The sequence below is a fragment of the Neomonachus schauinslandi genome, chromosome X (genome assembly GCF_002201575.2).
Source record: "Neomonachus schauinslandi chromosome X, ASM220157v2, whole genome shotgun sequence".
NCBI classification, from domain to species: Eukaryota; Metazoa; Chordata; class Mammalia; order Carnivora; family Phocidae; genus Neomonachus; species Neomonachus schauinslandi.
In genome coordinates, this window is record NC_058419.1 from 90,552,232 (window position 1) to 90,569,311 (window position 17,080).

General features: G+C 39.1%; 1 protein-coding gene across 4 annotated transcripts in view; it reads left to right on the plus strand.

Annotated features, from left to right (window-relative positions):
• The window catches only part of CASK (calcium/calmodulin dependent serine protein kinase), a 362,770-nt gene that overhangs the window by 316,805 nt on the left and 28,885 nt on the right, over positions 1-17,080 (plus strand). For 2 of the 4 annotated variants that reach the window (XM_044911949.1, XM_044911950.1), the window contains exons 16-21: positions 2,467-2,545; positions 9,233-9,318; positions 10,412-10,480; positions 13,216-13,284; positions 14,712-14,747; positions 16,429-16,625. In XM_044911949.1, the coding sequence (XP_044767884.1) occupies positions 2,467-2,545; positions 9,233-9,318; positions 10,412-10,480; positions 13,216-13,284; positions 14,712-14,747; positions 16,429-16,625 (536 nt within the window). The remainder of the gene's footprint in view (positions 1-2,466; positions 2,546-9,232; positions 9,319-10,411; positions 10,481-13,215; positions 13,285-14,711; positions 14,748-16,428; positions 16,626-17,080) is intronic. The other 2 variants (XM_044911952.1, XM_044911951.1) reach the window with 1 other exon arrangement.

A 17,080-nucleotide genomic window follows, 5' to 3' on the forward strand; every position in this document is an offset into this window, starting at 1 on the left:
CAGGTCATGATCCCAGGGTCCTGGGATCGAGTCCTGCATCGGGCTCCTTGCTCAGCAGGGAGCCTGCTTCTCCCTCTGCCACTCCCCCTGCTTGCACGCACTCTCTCTCTGACAAATAAATAAAATCTTTAAAAAAAAAAAAAAAAGAACTTATCAAACTCAACACCCAAAGAACAAATAATCCAATCAAGAAATGAGCAGAAGACATGAACAGACATTTCTGCAAAGAAGACATCCACATGGCCAACAGACACATGAAAAAGTGCTCGACATCACTCAGCATCAGGGAAATCCAAATCAAAACCACAATGAGATACCACCTCACACCAGTCAGAATGGCTAAAATTAACAAGTCAGGAAATGACAGATGTTGGCGAGGATGCAGAGAAAGGGGAACCCTCCTACACTCTGTTGGTGGGAACACAAGCTGCTGCAGCCACTCTGGAAAACAGTATGGAGCTTCCTTAAAAAGTTGGAAATAGAGCTCCCCTATGACCCAGCAATTGCATTACTGGGTATTTACCCCAAAGATATAAATGTAGTGATCCGAAGGGGTACGTGCACCCCAATGTTTATAGCAGCAGTGTCCACAATAGCCAAACTATAGAAAGAGCCGAGATGTCCATCAACAGATGAATGGATAAAGAAGATGTGGTGTATATATATACAATGGAATATGATGCAGCCATCAAAAAAAAAAACCGAAAACTTGCCATTTGCAACGACTTGGGTGGAACTAGAGGGTATTATGCTAAGCGAAATAAGTCAATCAGAGAAAGACAAGTATCATGATCTCACTGATTTGAGGAATTTGAGAAACAAGACAGAAGAGCATAGGGGAAGGGAGGAAAAAATGAAGCAAAATGAAACCAGAGAGGGAGACAAACCATAAGACACTCTTAATCTCAGGAAACAGTCTGAGGGTTGCTGGAGTGGTGGGGGTTGGGAGGGATGGGGTGGCTGGGTGATGGACATTGGGGAGGGTATGTGCTATGGTGAGCGCTGTGAATTGTGTAAGACTGATGACTCACAGACCTGTACCTCTGAAACAAGTAATACATTATATGTTAAAAAAAAAAAAAGAGCGAGAGAAGATAGTAGGAAGGGAAAAATGAAGGGGAAATCGGAGGGGAAGATGAACCATGAGAGACTATGGACTCTGAGAAACAAACTGAGGGTTCTAGAGGGGAGGGGGTTGGGGGGATGGGTTAGCCTGGTGATGGGTATTAAAGAGGGCAAGTATTGAATGGAGCACTGGGTGTTACACGCAAACAATGAATCATGGACCACCACATCAAAAACTAATGATGTAATGTATGGTGACTAACACAACATAATAAAATTTTAAAAAAGAATTGAATTTGTAGTTAAAAACCATTCCTCAAAGAAAACTCCCAAGATGGCATAACTGGTTAAATCTACCAAACATATAATAAAGAAATAATACCAATTCTACACAAACTTTCCCCAAAACATTGAAAAGGAAGGAATTCTTCTCAACATTTATTATTATTATTATTATTATTATTATCATTATCATTATTATTAGGGGCTAGCATTTTTACCCTGATGCCAAAACCAGATAAAGACAGTAAAAGAAAAGAAAACTACAGACTGGTATCCCTCATGAATATAGTTGCAAAAACTCAAACAAACCCGTATCTTAACAAAAGAAGAATACATCATGACCAAGTGGAGACTAACGCAGGAATACAGCTAACTTCTAATAGCCAAAAGCTAGGGAAAAAATTCAATCCATGAATGGATAAACAAAGTGATATATCCATACAGTGGAATACTCAGCAAGGACAAAGAATTAACCATTGATACATACAACAATGTGATTAAACCTAACACTGTGAATTTTAAAAAAGCAACAAAAAAGAGTACATACCCAATGAGGGGCCATAGGGTAGGGGAAGGGGTACAGGGATGGGAGTTGATTACCAACGGGCACAAGGAAATTTTTAGGGGTGATGGATATTTCATGCTCCTCATTATGGTAATGGTTTCATACATGTATACATATGTCAGACTCACCAAATCGTACACATTAAGGGGCACTAAGGTGTTGGTCGAACTCCCAACTCTTAATTTCAGCTCAGGTCATGATCTCTGGGGTTGTGGGCTCAAGCCCTGCATCGGGCTCTGCACTCAGTGTGGAGTCGCTTGGGATTCTCTCTCCCTTTCCTCTGCCGCTCCTGCTCGTGTTCTCTCTCTAAAAATAAATAAATCTTTTTAAAAAAAAAAAGCACAATATTAGAATGTATGTATTACTATTATTATAGCAATCAAAATACCAAAAATAACATTTTTGTCATGGCATGGTGGAGTAACAGATGGTTTTCCTCCTTCATTTTCCGTATTTTCTTGCATGTTTTCCTAACTTTTGTAAATAAAATTATCTACAGTGAAATCACAAACATAAAAGGGAATAGTAATTCTGTTTTACTTAACTTTTTACAGGGAATCACTTTAAAAATGAATGAGCTAAATCATTGTATTGTTGCAAGAATTATGCACGGGGGCATGATTCACAGGCAAGGTAAGTTTCATATGTGATTCTTTCCCTCCGTAACTGTTTGTTCCTGTAGCCTAGTGAAAGTATTTTTTATGATCCATGTAAACAGTCTTTAATCTGTGGTCCACATAAATGATCTATTTAAATTATCTGTCTTTGGTTTTAATCGCTGTTGGTCTCCATTTGTTCATATTCATCTGTACATGCTCCAGCCTGTGGATAAGGGAGGGGAGGGTATATTACAGTTCTGTTACTGGAACATCTCTGAATTACTGTTTGGATCCTGACTTATGAAAGACCATGGGGGATAAAGCAAAGTATCATACTTGGCCCCCGGATATATGGGAGGCATCTATTCTGGGACATACAGACATACATATGTACATTCATTTATGGATAGAGATATATAATGACAGTTCATGAATTTCTCATTCACTCAGGAATGAGATATACTCTTTCTAAATTAGGAAATTAGAGTTTGATAAATAATATAAAAATTAAACGGTAAAATAAGAGCTATCTAATCTGGATTAAGTTTTTAATACCTACTACAGTAATTGCAGTCATTCTGAGAAGGGACTTCACTAAGGCCTGAAGTAAACAAAGAATGAGTTTTTGAGAAACGGGAACTTTCATTAACTCTCAGGTGGGCAAGATTTGCACATGCAGGCGTAGCCTCCTCTTTGAAAGGGCTGAGTTATAGGTGCTAGTGTTTACAGGCTGATCCAAGAAATGATTCTCCTGTCCAAAAATTAGGCTTCCTTTCTTTGAGATCAGGGTTTTTTGGGGGAGTTTTTTTGTTCTTTTTTTTTTTTTTCCTTAGCACCCTCTTTACGTTTTCCTTAACCCCAGAGAGCAAGAAGTAACACCAGAAGCATTTTCATGCCTTCCTGACCCCTGTGTACACAGATGATGTCCAGCATCACTCTTGCCTTCAAGGGAATCTTTATAGGCTGCAGGAGTAGACAGCGCTCACATGGGAGAATTGGTTTTAGACTCCAGGATGAATTTTCTGTTTCTTATTTTAATAATTTGCTATAAATTCAGTAAAGTCACAACATCGTTTCTGTCATCTCTTTTTCTTATATTAATGTGTGACTAGGACCTGCCATCTCTGATAGAAGTGGTGTAGTGGACCTCCTCCTCCTAGTCTTGTTTTTGAAAGGTAGCTTTCCCATGATTCCCCACGAAGAATGCCATTTACTGTAGAATTTTAGTGAGATGCCTTTTATTAGGGTTGAGGAAGTTCTCTTATATTCTTAGTTGCTGAGCCGTTTAATTATGATTGAGTTTTGAATCTTACCAAATGCTCTTCATCTGCTGAGATCATTTGGGGGTTTTTTCCTTTTATCTATTAACGTAGTGAATGACTTTTGAAGATTTCCTAATGATAAACCCCTTCTGCGTGTCTCAGATAAACCCAGCTTACTCACTGTGGGTTTTTTTTGGTTTTGTTTTTGTTTTTGTTTTTGTTTTTTGGTATGTACTGCCGGATTCTGTGTGCTAATGTTTTTTTTTGTTTGTTTGTTTGTTTTTTTAAAGATTTTATTTATTTATTTGACAGAGACAGAGACAGCGAGAGCAGGAACACAAGCAGGGGGAGTGGGAGAGGGAGAAGCAGGCTTCCTGCTGAGCCGGGAGCCCAATGTGGGACTCGATCCCAGGACCCTGGGATCATGACCTGAGCCGAAGGCAGTCGCTTAACCAACTGAGCCACCCAGGCGCCCTGTGCTAATGTTTTGTTTAGAGTTTTTGTATTTGTAATTATGGGTGAGACTGGCCAGTAGTTAATTTTCCTTTCTTGTCTTTCTCTACTGGATTTTAGTTTCGAAGTTACATTGCCTCATAAAATGACGTGGAGAGCCTTCTCCCTTCATGAGTTCTCTGAAGGACTTTGTAGAATACTGGAATGATTCATACCTTCAAAGTTTGGTAGAACTTGCCTATAACACTGTCAAGGCCTGGTGTTTTGGTTTTGATTTTGGTTTTTTTTAGAAAAGACTTTTTTTTTTTTTTTTTTTAAAGGAAGCTCTACACCCACTGTGGGGCTTGAACGCATGACCCTGAGATCAAAAGTTGTATGTTCAACCAGCTGAGCCAGCCAGGCACCCCAGGAAAGACTCTTTTTTTTTTTTTAACTGCTTCAATTTCTTTAACATTCATAAGGTTATTCAGGCTTTCTATATCTTGAGTAAATTTGGTAAATTACATTTTCCTTAAAAAACTTAAGTTTTAAAAAATTATTGTAGTAAGCTTCTGCATAGTGTTCTCTTACCTTTTTATTCCCTGCCATCTCTATAATTATGTCCCCTTGTTCATTCTTAAAATTGTTTATTCATGCCTTGTCTTTTTTTCTTTTAATCAACTTTGCCAGGGGTTTGTTCAAAAACCCACTTTGGGTCATCTTAATTCTCTCTGTTGTATGTTTGTTTTCTATTTCATTGTTTTATGACCTGATTTCTATTTATCTCTTTCATTCTACTTCCTGATGGTTTTATCTAACTTTCTTAATTAGACACTTAGTTCATTTATCCCAGTCTTTTTTTTTTTCTAATATATGCATCTGAGTCTAAACTCTACCCTGAAGTACTCATTTATCTGTATCCCACCAGTTTTATTATAAAGCATCTTTATTGTAATTCAGTTCTAAGTACTCTTAAATTCCTATTATGGTATCTTTCATTGACCCACATTTATTTAGAAGTGTTTTTTACATACCACATCTAAGAAGATTTTGTATCTTTTTATAATTTATTTCTAACTTAATTGCACTGTGGTCAAAGAGTGTGGTCTGTATGGTACCATTTCTTTGAGGTTTGTTGAGACTTGCTTGATGGCATAGCACTTGAATCAGTTTTTTAAATAATCCTTGTGTACTTAAGAAGAATGTTTATTCTTTAACTGTTGCATGGAGAGTTCTCTATATGAAGATTGGCTTGGGGTTAATTTTTTTGTTCACATCTTTTTTTTTTTTTTTATTGTTATGTTAATCCCCATACATTACATCATTAGTTTTAGATGTAGTGTTCCATGATTCATTGTTTGTGCATAACACCCAGTGCTCCATGCAGAACGTGCCCTCCTCAATACCCATCACCAGGCTAACCCATCCTCCCACCCCCCTCCCCTCTAGAACCCTCAGTTTGTTTTTCAGAGTCCATCGTCTCTCATGGTTCGTCTACCCCTCCGATTTCCCCCGCTTCATTCTTCCCCTCCTGCTATCTTCTTTTTTTTTTAACATATATTGCATTATTTGTTTCAGAAGTACAGATCTGAGCTTCAACAGTCTTGCACAATTCACAGCGCTTACCAGAGCACATACCCTCCCCAGTGTCTATCACCCAGTCACCCCATCCCTCCCACCCCACCCCCCACTCCAGCAACCCTCAGTTTGTTTCCTGAGATTAAGAATTCCTCATATCAGTGTTCACATCTTCTATATCTTGACTAATTTTTTTGTCTGTCTCACCTATCAGTAATTGCTGAAATATCTCACTATCATAGTAGAGTTTTTCAGTTTCTATCTATAGATCTCTCCATTTTGGCTTTATATATTTGAAGCTGTCTAATTAGGTGCCTAGAAATACCTGGTCACCATTTCTATCCTTACTGATACTTTCTATTTAAAACCTATTTATCTAATATTAACATACTTATCCCAACTTTATTTTAGTATCTGCCAGCATGTCTTCTTCCATCCTTTTATTTCCAACCATTCTGTTCTTGTATGCATCAGAATTTTTTAAGCTGAGTTTTTCATTTTTTAATGCACTGTGATGATCATTGTCTTTTAATGGACAAGGTTAGTCCATTAATATTTATTGTGATGATTTCTTTCATCTTTTTAATTTATATTTATTCCATTTTTTTATTGATTTTCTTGTTCATTTTTTGTTCCATTTTTTCCCCTGGTAGTCTAGAATTTCAGCACTCTATTTCTGTTTTTAGGTGGTTACCTTGAAATTTTATCCTGCGTATTTAACATCATGTATACTAAAGTGAAACAGTATCTTAACCCCACTCCCAAAGAATACAAAGACATTGGAACACTAAATCTGATCACACTCCTCACTTACATATCATTCTTGCCCAGTATTTGAGTTCTGTCCTGTTCTAAATTCACAAATTTGAAATTACTATTAAAATATGACCATTTTTGCTTGGATTTACATAAATGTTTATGATTTTATTTACTCACCATTCCTTCTATCTTATTTTATTTCTGGTATAGTTAACATACAAGTGTTTGGTATATTAGTTTCAGGTATAAACTCACTATACCTTCTTAAATCTCAGACAATCCTTTGGGGAGCATTTTCCTTCTTCCTAAAGTACATCCTTAGAAGTTCCTTTAGTGCTAGTCTCCTGCTGATAAACTCTCAGGTGGTATTTATCTGCAAGTATTTTATTTCAGCCTCAATCTTGAAGATTAGTTTTGCTGAGAGCACAATTTTAGGCTAATGGTTACCATTCTGTTGTATTTTGGCATCCATTGTTTGACATTGGGAAGTCTGATGTCACTACAATTGTTCTTGCTTTGTAGGTGATCTCTCCTTTCTCTCTGGTTGTTTTAAGAACTTTGTCTTTAAGGGGGGGTAAAGATCTTTGTCTTTAGATGTTCTATAGTTTTACTACCTTCCAGCATGGCTTTCTCTTTATTTATCCTGTTTAGGATACATTATTCTTCCTGGATCTGCATAATCATGTTTCCATCAGTTCAGTAAAGTTTACAACCATCATTTCTTCAAATATTGCCTCTTCTGCATTTTCCATATTCTCTTCTTCTGAACTCCACTAGACATGTGTTAGACATTCCCTCTGTATCTCTTAATTTTTTTCCTATTTTCTTTATTTCTTGTTTCCTATTTTCCCTCATTTCTCTGGCCTGCATTCTAGGTAATTTATTTAGTTATATCTTCCAGTTCACTGAAACTCTCTTCAGCCATATCTGAATTCCTGTTCAACTCATCCATTCACTGGTTTACATTACCAGTTACATTTTTCTTTTCTAGAAGTACTAGTCACTTGTTCTTACTTTTATTTTCAAATCTATCTATTCACATCTGATAGTCTCTTGTTGCATGCTCATCCTTTCAATTAGGTCCTTTATTTTTTTTTTCTAATATTTAACATGTAGCTTTTTTATATTCTGTATCTGATCATTCTAGTATCTGTCCTCCTTGACGATTTAAATCTGTTTTTTCTGTTTCTGATGACTCACATAGTAGTTTGCCTTATTGTATGTTTGGTGACCTTTGATTGTGAGCTTATTGTTTGTCCTAATTAGTGGAAGTCCTGTGGGCCTAAACTGGGTACACTTTCCTCCAGAGGGAATTTGTTGCCTCTTCTACTAGTTACCGTGGAATGCCACCAATCTGGATCTTGCCTCCCTCCAGATTCCTGGGGTCAACTTCTGTCCCTTGCTGTTGGCCCAAGGCTCAGAATCCAGCTAGCAGGCAATGCTACTGTGGCATCCACCCTTTCCACTGTTTCATTCCACCCTTAGTTTGCCACCACTCTGGAGCCAGCTCACGGGTTTTTGTGTGGAGCGGATAATAGGGATGGAAGTAGGAAGTGCTCTTAGAATTCGTCCTCCTTTTTTGAGACCAGTAACACTTCAAGAGGTGTACCCTAGGTGAGATACAGTTGTGAGAACGTCTTCCAGTGACTAACCAGCCACACTGGAAGCAAAAGTCCCCAGATTTTTATTTTATTATGTTAATTTTCAAACATGAGTAGAGAGAATAGTGCAGTGAGTTCAAGTAGAGAAAAGTGGAAAGAAGAGTGCCGCGATCACCCGTGTACCCATTACCCACTAGAGTCACTGTTAATTCATGGCCACACCAGTGTCATCTGTATCTTCCCCTACTGTCCACCCCCCTGGATTATCTTGAAGCAAATCTCAGGGGTCTTATTTTCTTTATGTGCATTTTAGTATGTACCTCTAAAAGATGCTGTGAGCTTTTCGTAAAGATGTCCAGCCAGTATGTAAGCATATGCACAATTTATAAATAAGTAAAATTTCACATAACTCCCTATTTAAGCATTGGTTCTTGGTCACTCTTCCCAATTGAAGTATTAGAGGACCCTGAAATGCCTACCAAATTATTATAAAAGGACTGTGTTTGGTCTAATGTAAGTTTAGTGTTATACAGGTATTATCACAATTCTCTGTATCACATTTGGTAGATAATCGTGATGAGAATGGTAGAAAATGATAACAGACACTTCAGTGGTACTTTACTAAGTGCCATGAACACTTCTGATTCTTCTATGTGTATTAAACTAACTTAATCCTCAAGGCAAACATATGAAATAGGTACTATTTTCATCTCCATTTTGTAAATGTTGAAAACTGAGACATGGAAAGTTTTGGTAACCTACCCACGATCTTAAAGCTGGTAAGGGATGTAGCTGAAATTTGCCCCCAGACAGTCTAGATCTAGAAACTGTCATTTTAAACCATGATACACAGTGCCTCTCTCAGAGAAATAAGCAGATTTCCGCAGCCATCTTTCGAAAGTGTGTCTTCCATAAGTAGATGTATCTGTTTTGGTGAGTTTACCACATGAGCCAAATCTGTACCTGTTTCTGAAACACTGGCCTTCAATAGTTAGCTTAATTTTTTTAATTACTTACATTGTTGTCTTTGGATTTTGTTATAAATGATACATATATCATTTCGTATTTATAATTGTGTCATTTCTTTAGGCACACTTCACGTCGGTGATGAGATTCGAGAAATTAATGGCATCAGTGTGGCTAACCAAACAGTGGAACAGCTGCAGAAAATGCTTGTGAGTACATGCAGGTTTCTCTGTCTTTGTTCCAGGATTGACTTTCAGTTTGTTAGCTTGTTTTTTAATGCACGAATAAGCGGTATTCTTTTGTAATCAGAGTATTTCTGATCCCACCGTTGGTGTGGACTTGAATTTCTACAACATTCATAAGAAGTGACAACTGGGAAACTGTTTACATGCAACAGAGCTTGGAAACTCTTGCCCATCGAGCAGCATGGGCTTCGACGCTCTCCTTTCCTCCTTGATCTCCTGTTTCTTACTGAGCAAATGTGTGAAGATAACCTTTCCAGTTGTGCGTATATGTGAACTAGTCTCTCACCGACCTCCATCCTGCTGACATCAGCAACGTCAGGAGCCGTGTTCCTGTTTAGCTGAGTCATAGCCAGCTGCATTGGATCTCTCTGCAGCACAGAGGGAAGGAAAGACAGAGTAGACCCGGCTGTTTCTGACCATACACATCCAAAATCTGTGTTCACAATTGGCCTTGCATTAAAAAAGCAGGCTGGCGGCCCCTGGCCTGTGCTCACTGCCGTCCAGAGGAGAGGCAGATGTCTGGGACCTCTGGTCCTGGGCCGTCTTCCAACTACAACACAGCGGCCTCCCAAGCCATGGCTATCTCTTAGGTGTGAAATAAGCACACAGACTCATGACAGCAAAAACCGTGAGGCCAACGTTGTGAAAGAGAAAGCAAATTGAACAGAGTACACCATCACCATGCAGCAGACCAAGTATCATTTTCATGTAATTACTCACTCTGTTGTCTGGCTCAATCCATGCTCGCTTTTGAAAGGCACTTAGAGGTTTCTGCATGTATGTCTATAAAAAGGGAACCGCCAGAGGTCTGTTCCACCGCTACTGCACGAACCAGGCAATCGGCCTTGACTTTGCAGGGTTTCTCCCGAGAACAGTGTCTATTCCTGTGAGCAGCCCCTACATTCTATGTCCATTTCGTTTTAGGCCCCTGCGTGCTCAGCTGGCTTGCATTAATTACCCCCCCCACACACACACACACAGGTTTCGAGCGGTTTCTCATGCGTCTTTGTGTGCAACATTTGTGTGTTAAGAGAGCTCTCCTTTCTTCTGCCTCCAGCGGGAAATGCGGGGGAGTATCACCTTCAAGATCGTGCCAAGTTACCGCACTCAGTCATCATCCTGTGAGGTAATGGCTCTTGCACAACCCCCCGCCACCCCTGTCTCCTCTGGGTTCTTAACTAACTGTCTGCTGATGGCTGAATGTTTTGGCTTTCTGGGAAGTTGTTTCTGCCTGTGCTGTTGATCACTGCACACCAATTTTACAACAAAGATAACGGAACAGAGTAGGTTCCATTCACCTACTCAGCCCTGCTTCCATGGGGATCTCCTCAGCACTTTAACTACCTGCAGGCTGGGATCGCAGCAAAATCTAGAGGGGCTCCAAGTAATGAGAGAAGGCTTAGTAAGAACAAATGGCGTCTCTGAGGAAAAAAAGAAAGATAATTGCAATAATATTTCCAGGAAGTACATTCACTTCCCTTATTAAGAAATCACACATAGTTCTTCTTTCCAAGAATTTGAGAAGTGATCTATTTCTGTTAAGATTGGGGTGTTAAAAAAAAATAAAAAAAAAAACTGTGAGAAGTCCCTGGACAGATGTTAAGTCCATGAGGAGTTGATAACTGACTTTCTGAGAGGAGTAGAAGCTTTTGCAACTTCTGTGAAATTGTTTCAATTTGGAACACTGTGTGATTCATAAGCAAGTAAGTTTCCTAGGGTAATACAACCCCAAAGTTTCTTTCTCAGGGTAGGTGTATCCTATAGAAATTGTAGCTCTCCACCCTAATAGTATTAATATTCAGTTTCATGTCAGTTATTAAATGAGATTCCAAAACCTATTCTTTTTATATCTGGAAATACAGACTGGCATGAAGGGTCTGTCATCTTTCGGTCATTGCACATTCAGCTTGAGCATAATTATTTGAAGCTTGTTCTTTTTGTGTGCATCTTCCAAGTCTGTGTACATCAGTGTGAAGTACACACTTCCTACAGTTAATTTTCGAGACTGACAAGTAACTTATTGGAACTCATGTAGAAAATTGAATTTGTACTCAGGAGAAGTCGAGGGAGAAATTACGATGCCCCTTCCAGGCCCCAGGAATGCTGTAGATCTCATAAGTAAACTCAAGAGGCTTTATGTTTTGTTCTCTAAACCTATCGAAGATATGTCTAAGAATTTGTAGTTTGGTCAAGGATATTTTTTAGTGCACCATGACAGTTGGGGTTTCTGTTCTATCAGGTTTTGAGCTCCTCTTGGTGGCTTTCTATGGAACTTCAATTAATAACTATATTTTAAAAGAAAATGCAGAGCTACTTCTGCTCCAGGAGTCACAGTTTTGAAATTTGTAACCTAGAACACAAACCTTCCGGGGAAGAGAGAACGTCATATACACACCTCTCATGTGAAGCGTTCTAATATTCTAAAATCATAGGTGGTCTTCATACCATTTCTCAGCATTGAAGACATTTAGTGAATACAATTGATCTGTGTCTTTTTAGCTAACTAGGGGATATTGTTAGTTATTAATATACAAGTTTCTCTTGTGTTTTTTAAGTGGTGGAACTGGTTTTAGGGTGGGACCAGTATTACACATGTAAATTCTGCATTTGAGTCAGAAGAGCGCCCCCCCTTGCCTTCTTTATCTCTGAAGAGTAGAAAAAATGATACTCCCCTCCTAGCCCTACCCCCAACTTGTTTGACCCTCCGGTGCTCTGGCAGAATTCAAGCCTGTGGTTGGACTCTTCCCAGCTAGGGTAGTACTTCCCAAAGAAGGGCCCGCTGGCCACCCATATCAGCATCCCCCGGGCAAGAGACGGGAGACCCCTGCCCTCACGCTGGCCCTGCTGACTTGAGTCTCTGGGGGTGGCACCTAGAAACCAATCTGCTCATGAGCATTAGAGAATGCTCATCTAAGGGAGCCCATTATTCAAAAAGCTAAAAAGCTCCAGAAGTTTTCTGTCTGTCTTCTAGAAAAAAACAAGTGTCTTTTGAGCAGACATGTACATCTCAAAGGTTTCAAAGAACTCCACTAAACCAGAAATGCTACAGTGCATATTTTCTTCCTCTCCTTGTGCTCGTCGTTAAAGCTGATTTGGACAATAAGGGAATGGAGCCCAGAAAGGATTGCAAGTGTCTCACACAGTCTAGAGAGTGTGACCAAGGACCACGGATCTAGGGAGAGTGGCTATGCCTCCTGGGACCTTTACCAGAAGTGTAATATTTTTAGAGGCTCAAGGTTATTGTTTTAATCAGTCTCCTAAAATGATCTAAAGAATAAAGGTTTCTTCTCTGGTGGATGTCTATCTTTTACCCTCATTAGTAATATTTGTCCTGGAAAGACTCCAAGGTGATTACAACATGAGAAGTCTTTTTCTTTTTCTTTTTTTTTTCTTAGATTTGTTTCACTTCAAATGAGTCATTCAGTAATTTTTGACACTGAGGTACCTAAAAACTATTAAGTACTTTTCAAACCTAATTTTGAATAAAAAATTAGGCAGCTAGGATCTTCAGCACAAGAAGTGTATAGTAATATTTGTCATTTTACAGTCCTTGATAGGATTTTAATATCAATTCCCTCTTCTGGGTCTCACTTAAAGTCAACCAAGGTTATAGAGTGTTGGAGACAGGAAAGAAATTCTCATGAATGACACGATCATCGCGTACAATAGGTGAATCCTCCAACTGCAAACATTTTTTCATACTTCTGTGAAATCATGCAAGTAAGTCAGTATAGCGCCTTTGCAGCTAAGAAACCAAACCCCAGAGGAAACGGTTGTCAGATTGTGGTTGCAACTGTTGATGTGAATATCTCTGTCTGTGCCGCTGTGTTCTGTGTTAATGAACCTTGTGTCTTATTTCAGAGAGAGTCCCCCTCCACTTCCAGGCAGTCCCCAGCTAATGGTCATAGCAGCACTAACAATTCTGTTTCGGTAAGAACTCTAGCTCCACACAGCAAAGTGTGGCAATTCTGTTGGGGCCACCCGCCATGAGTGTTCTAGTTACATGTGTTCAGTGCAAATACTGTCTTCTGCCCACATACAAGGCTACTACAGCTACAATGCAGTTTACTCCTGGAAAATCTTTTCAACATTTTCTTCTCGTGGAAAAAAAAAAAAAAATCCCTTTGATTAGTTAAATTGGAAGAACTGGAGTTCGAGATTGCTTTGGTCACGCTCAAAATATTTCCGTGTCACCCCAATTAGCATCTCTGACTTGGCTCAGACTTAACGCAAAGGATATATGAAGTGACAATTTGTTGAAATTTCTAAATTTTTTTTTTAATTGGAGAAAGATGAAGAAACAGAAGGATTTTGCAGAGTAGGCATCTGGGTATTCTCGGGCTTTGTAGTTGTCTATTCTGAGTGATATCAGCAACCTGTTTTAGTTTCCGCTATCTACGTTACGAATTGGTGTGCCCTCTGTTATTGTGGTCCGTGCACATATTTTTGTGAATTATAAGCCTTGCCTGGATATGAAAAGCAAAAGGAACTGGCTTCCAACTGCACTTAAGCCACGCTGTTATCACATCTTTAACACAAAGTACTTGATATTTTGACTTGAACTTGGAATTTTACCGTTTTTTTTTTTTCAGAACTATTCATTTTGGAATATGAAAAAAATTGTTTTTCATTTACTTAAATGGAAGCACTTAAGGTGCAAGCGTCTGATCTTTCGGGGTAACAAGATCTTAAGTTGCTGATATTGCTGTTGAAACGTACCGCGAGTTTCACTAAATGCAGCAATATCGCTCGTTTGCTATCCACGTGCCCTTTAAAAACACATCAACTGCCTTTAATCAGATAAAGTTGTCAATAATTTAGAGATCATCTCGAACGGAATGATATCAGTAAGAGAAATTATGGAGGAAAATTTCCTAACGACCTTTGTTTTTAACTTCCAAATAGGCTACCAAAGGAATTCGTTTATAATAGTTTAACAAGTAATACTTTGAAGATGGTGAAAATCCATATAGCCATTGAATTTCTCAAAACTGAAATGATTGCAGTGACTAAGTTAAAAAGGGCAACAGCTCTTTTAAGTTTGGGGTTTTGTTTTTGTTTCTGGTAGGGCCGTTTCACTCACAGTGGCTTTTGTGTTGAAGATGCTGAGTTGTTTCTTAAGAACACATTTTCTCTCTTGCTTAAACTTACCTGCTTTCCTCAGCTTGCTGCTAAATGGCCTGGGTTTGATTTTTTTCAATAACTCAACACTTCTGAGAAATGGAATAATGTATATGATCTCTTTACAACTGAAATCTAGCTCATTTTTTAACCATATTGTAACAGAACACACAAATTACCTTGTACTCTCGAAAAGTAAATGAAAATTTTTCTCCTGGGTTGGCTTTATTCTACAGGACTTGCCATCAACTACCCAACCAAAAGGACGACAGGTGAATAGATATCCTCTATAGAAACTTCTCTAAACTGAGCTGCTAATAGCCAATCCTTTATTAACCCTTTCCATCCCATAATGTCTGCATTTTGGACCATAACATTTAAGCATTGAGAGCTTGTACCATTTCATTTTAACACATTACACATGACTAATTTTCTATAAGGATTTTTTTCCTCACATCTTTGTAGCTGTGATGGTTATTGTAATTTCAACCTGATAAACTTGTGCTGATGGTTTAAGAATTCAGCCTTCGGGGGGGGTCTTATGGGCCTGCCTGTGGCGTTGGGGGAAAAAATTGTGAAAGGTTGCAAAACTCCTATAATTCTAAGAATAACTAAAACGTATGTGCTGATGACTATGTTTAAGCAGTAATTTTCTGAAATTTTCAAGGCTTTTTCTTAATTTGTATTTGCATGTGGATCTCTAAAAGCCATTTACAATGAAAACTCAGAACATCCTGGCTTTGCATCCCAATATTCCTCTGTTGGGTCACCCGGGGAAAGTGACATGCTGCCTGCCACCAGCAAGCAGCTTCCAGTTTGCCAAGCACTTTAAGAGTATGCATTTCAGGTGCAAAGGCAGAGATAGGTTAATTTTACAGGCTGGATTTCTGACAAGAAAACTTGAACAGAATAATCACGCACTAATTCCAAAGCCTTCAGGTTGGTTTTACAGTGACTGAAACATTAATACTCAAATTTAATTTCAATAGGTAGAATTTTTATAGGGAATTTTCTTGGAATTTGGTGTCCAAAGATAATCCGATTTGGGGTTCAGGTGTGCATAAATTGGCACCTGAGAGAATTCACCCATAGTTTATTCTTCAGACTGCATAAGTGATGCAACATTAGATATTTAGCACCTATTGTAAAGCATTTGGAAACACAGTGATTCATAAAATGCTGCCATATGATAACCCCTTATGTGCTCATCTGTTTCCTTTTATAATATTTACTAATTACATTGACATATCCTAAAACTCAGAGCCTTGAACTCTGCATATCTTGAAGCTCTGTGCTGCTTTCACGTGGCAAAGCTAGGATTTAGTCATTTTTCTTCTCTAGGAAGAGTAAAATACGGATACAAAGCCGAAATCCTTCTTAAAAACTTAATAACACGATTTTTTTAAATGCTTTAAAAACTGTGTACGTTACGTTTAAGTTTATCAGCAGTGTGTAGCCACACACGGCTGTCTTGTAGGCATTTTACAGCAAGAGACCGACACAGAGTGCTTGCTGCTTTTGTATCACGTGCTGCTTTGGGGTTAAAGCCTCCCCTGAGTGTTTGTGTATATGGTGTAAACGCTGCCACGTGATCATGACAACGTGTCCATAACGTCAGCTAAATATATGCAGACTTAAAAATGCTAAGCATACCTCTCTATAATTAGAGACCTAGTCTGTTACAGTAAAAGCAGGTGCTAAGTCTTGATCTTTATTAAACAAGTATCGGCAGCGTTCCCTCCAATTGAGAACAGCAGAGGTTTGAGCCTGCACCCATCAGAGGTCGTCCATTGTTTCTAGTGGTAGCAGTTCTGTGCCCTATCTCCATGCATCATTTGGCTTCACCATCTAATGTCCTGTTCGTATTGTAAGTGTTGGTGTGTGGTTATTACGTTAGAGCTGTTTGCTTTCACATCGCCGAGGCAGCCCTTCTTACAGACTCCTGTTTTATAGATCTATGTAAGAGCACAATTTGAATATGATCCAGCCAAGGATGACCTCATCCCCTGCAAAGAAGCTGGCATTCGATTCAGAGTTGGTGACATTATCCAGATTATTAGTAAGGACGATCACAACTGGTGGCAGGGTAAACTGGAAAACTCCAAAAATGGAACCGCAGGTCTCATTCCTTCTCCTGAACTTCAGGAATGGTATGTTTTTGTTGTTCTGTTTTGTTTTACAATAAAAATAAAGCCCCAACCATCCGTTTGTCAACCTTCTATTGTTCTATTGTGTAAAACCTGTTTGCTCCGCTAGCCAAACAAAGTTCAGATTAGTCATCCAAGAACTCTAAATCCTCAGCATCTTGCAAGTTTCTGCTTAGAGTCAGGTCTTGGTTTTACATAAAAGGAGAGGAAGGTCTAGAGGGAGGTTGAGTGGCTAGCCCTCAGGTCGCAGGTCACGGTCACCTCCTGGTCCCTTAGCACAGCCCCCACTCCCACATGCTGTTTCAATCCTTTTAGAACTGCATTTTGTTTTGTTTTAAAGATTTTATTTATTTGAGATAGCTCGTGCACGAGCACAGGTGGGGGCGGGGCGGGGGGGTGGAGGGAGAGGGAGAAGCAGACTCCCCGCTGAGCAGGGAGCCTGCCCCCCCCCCCCCCCC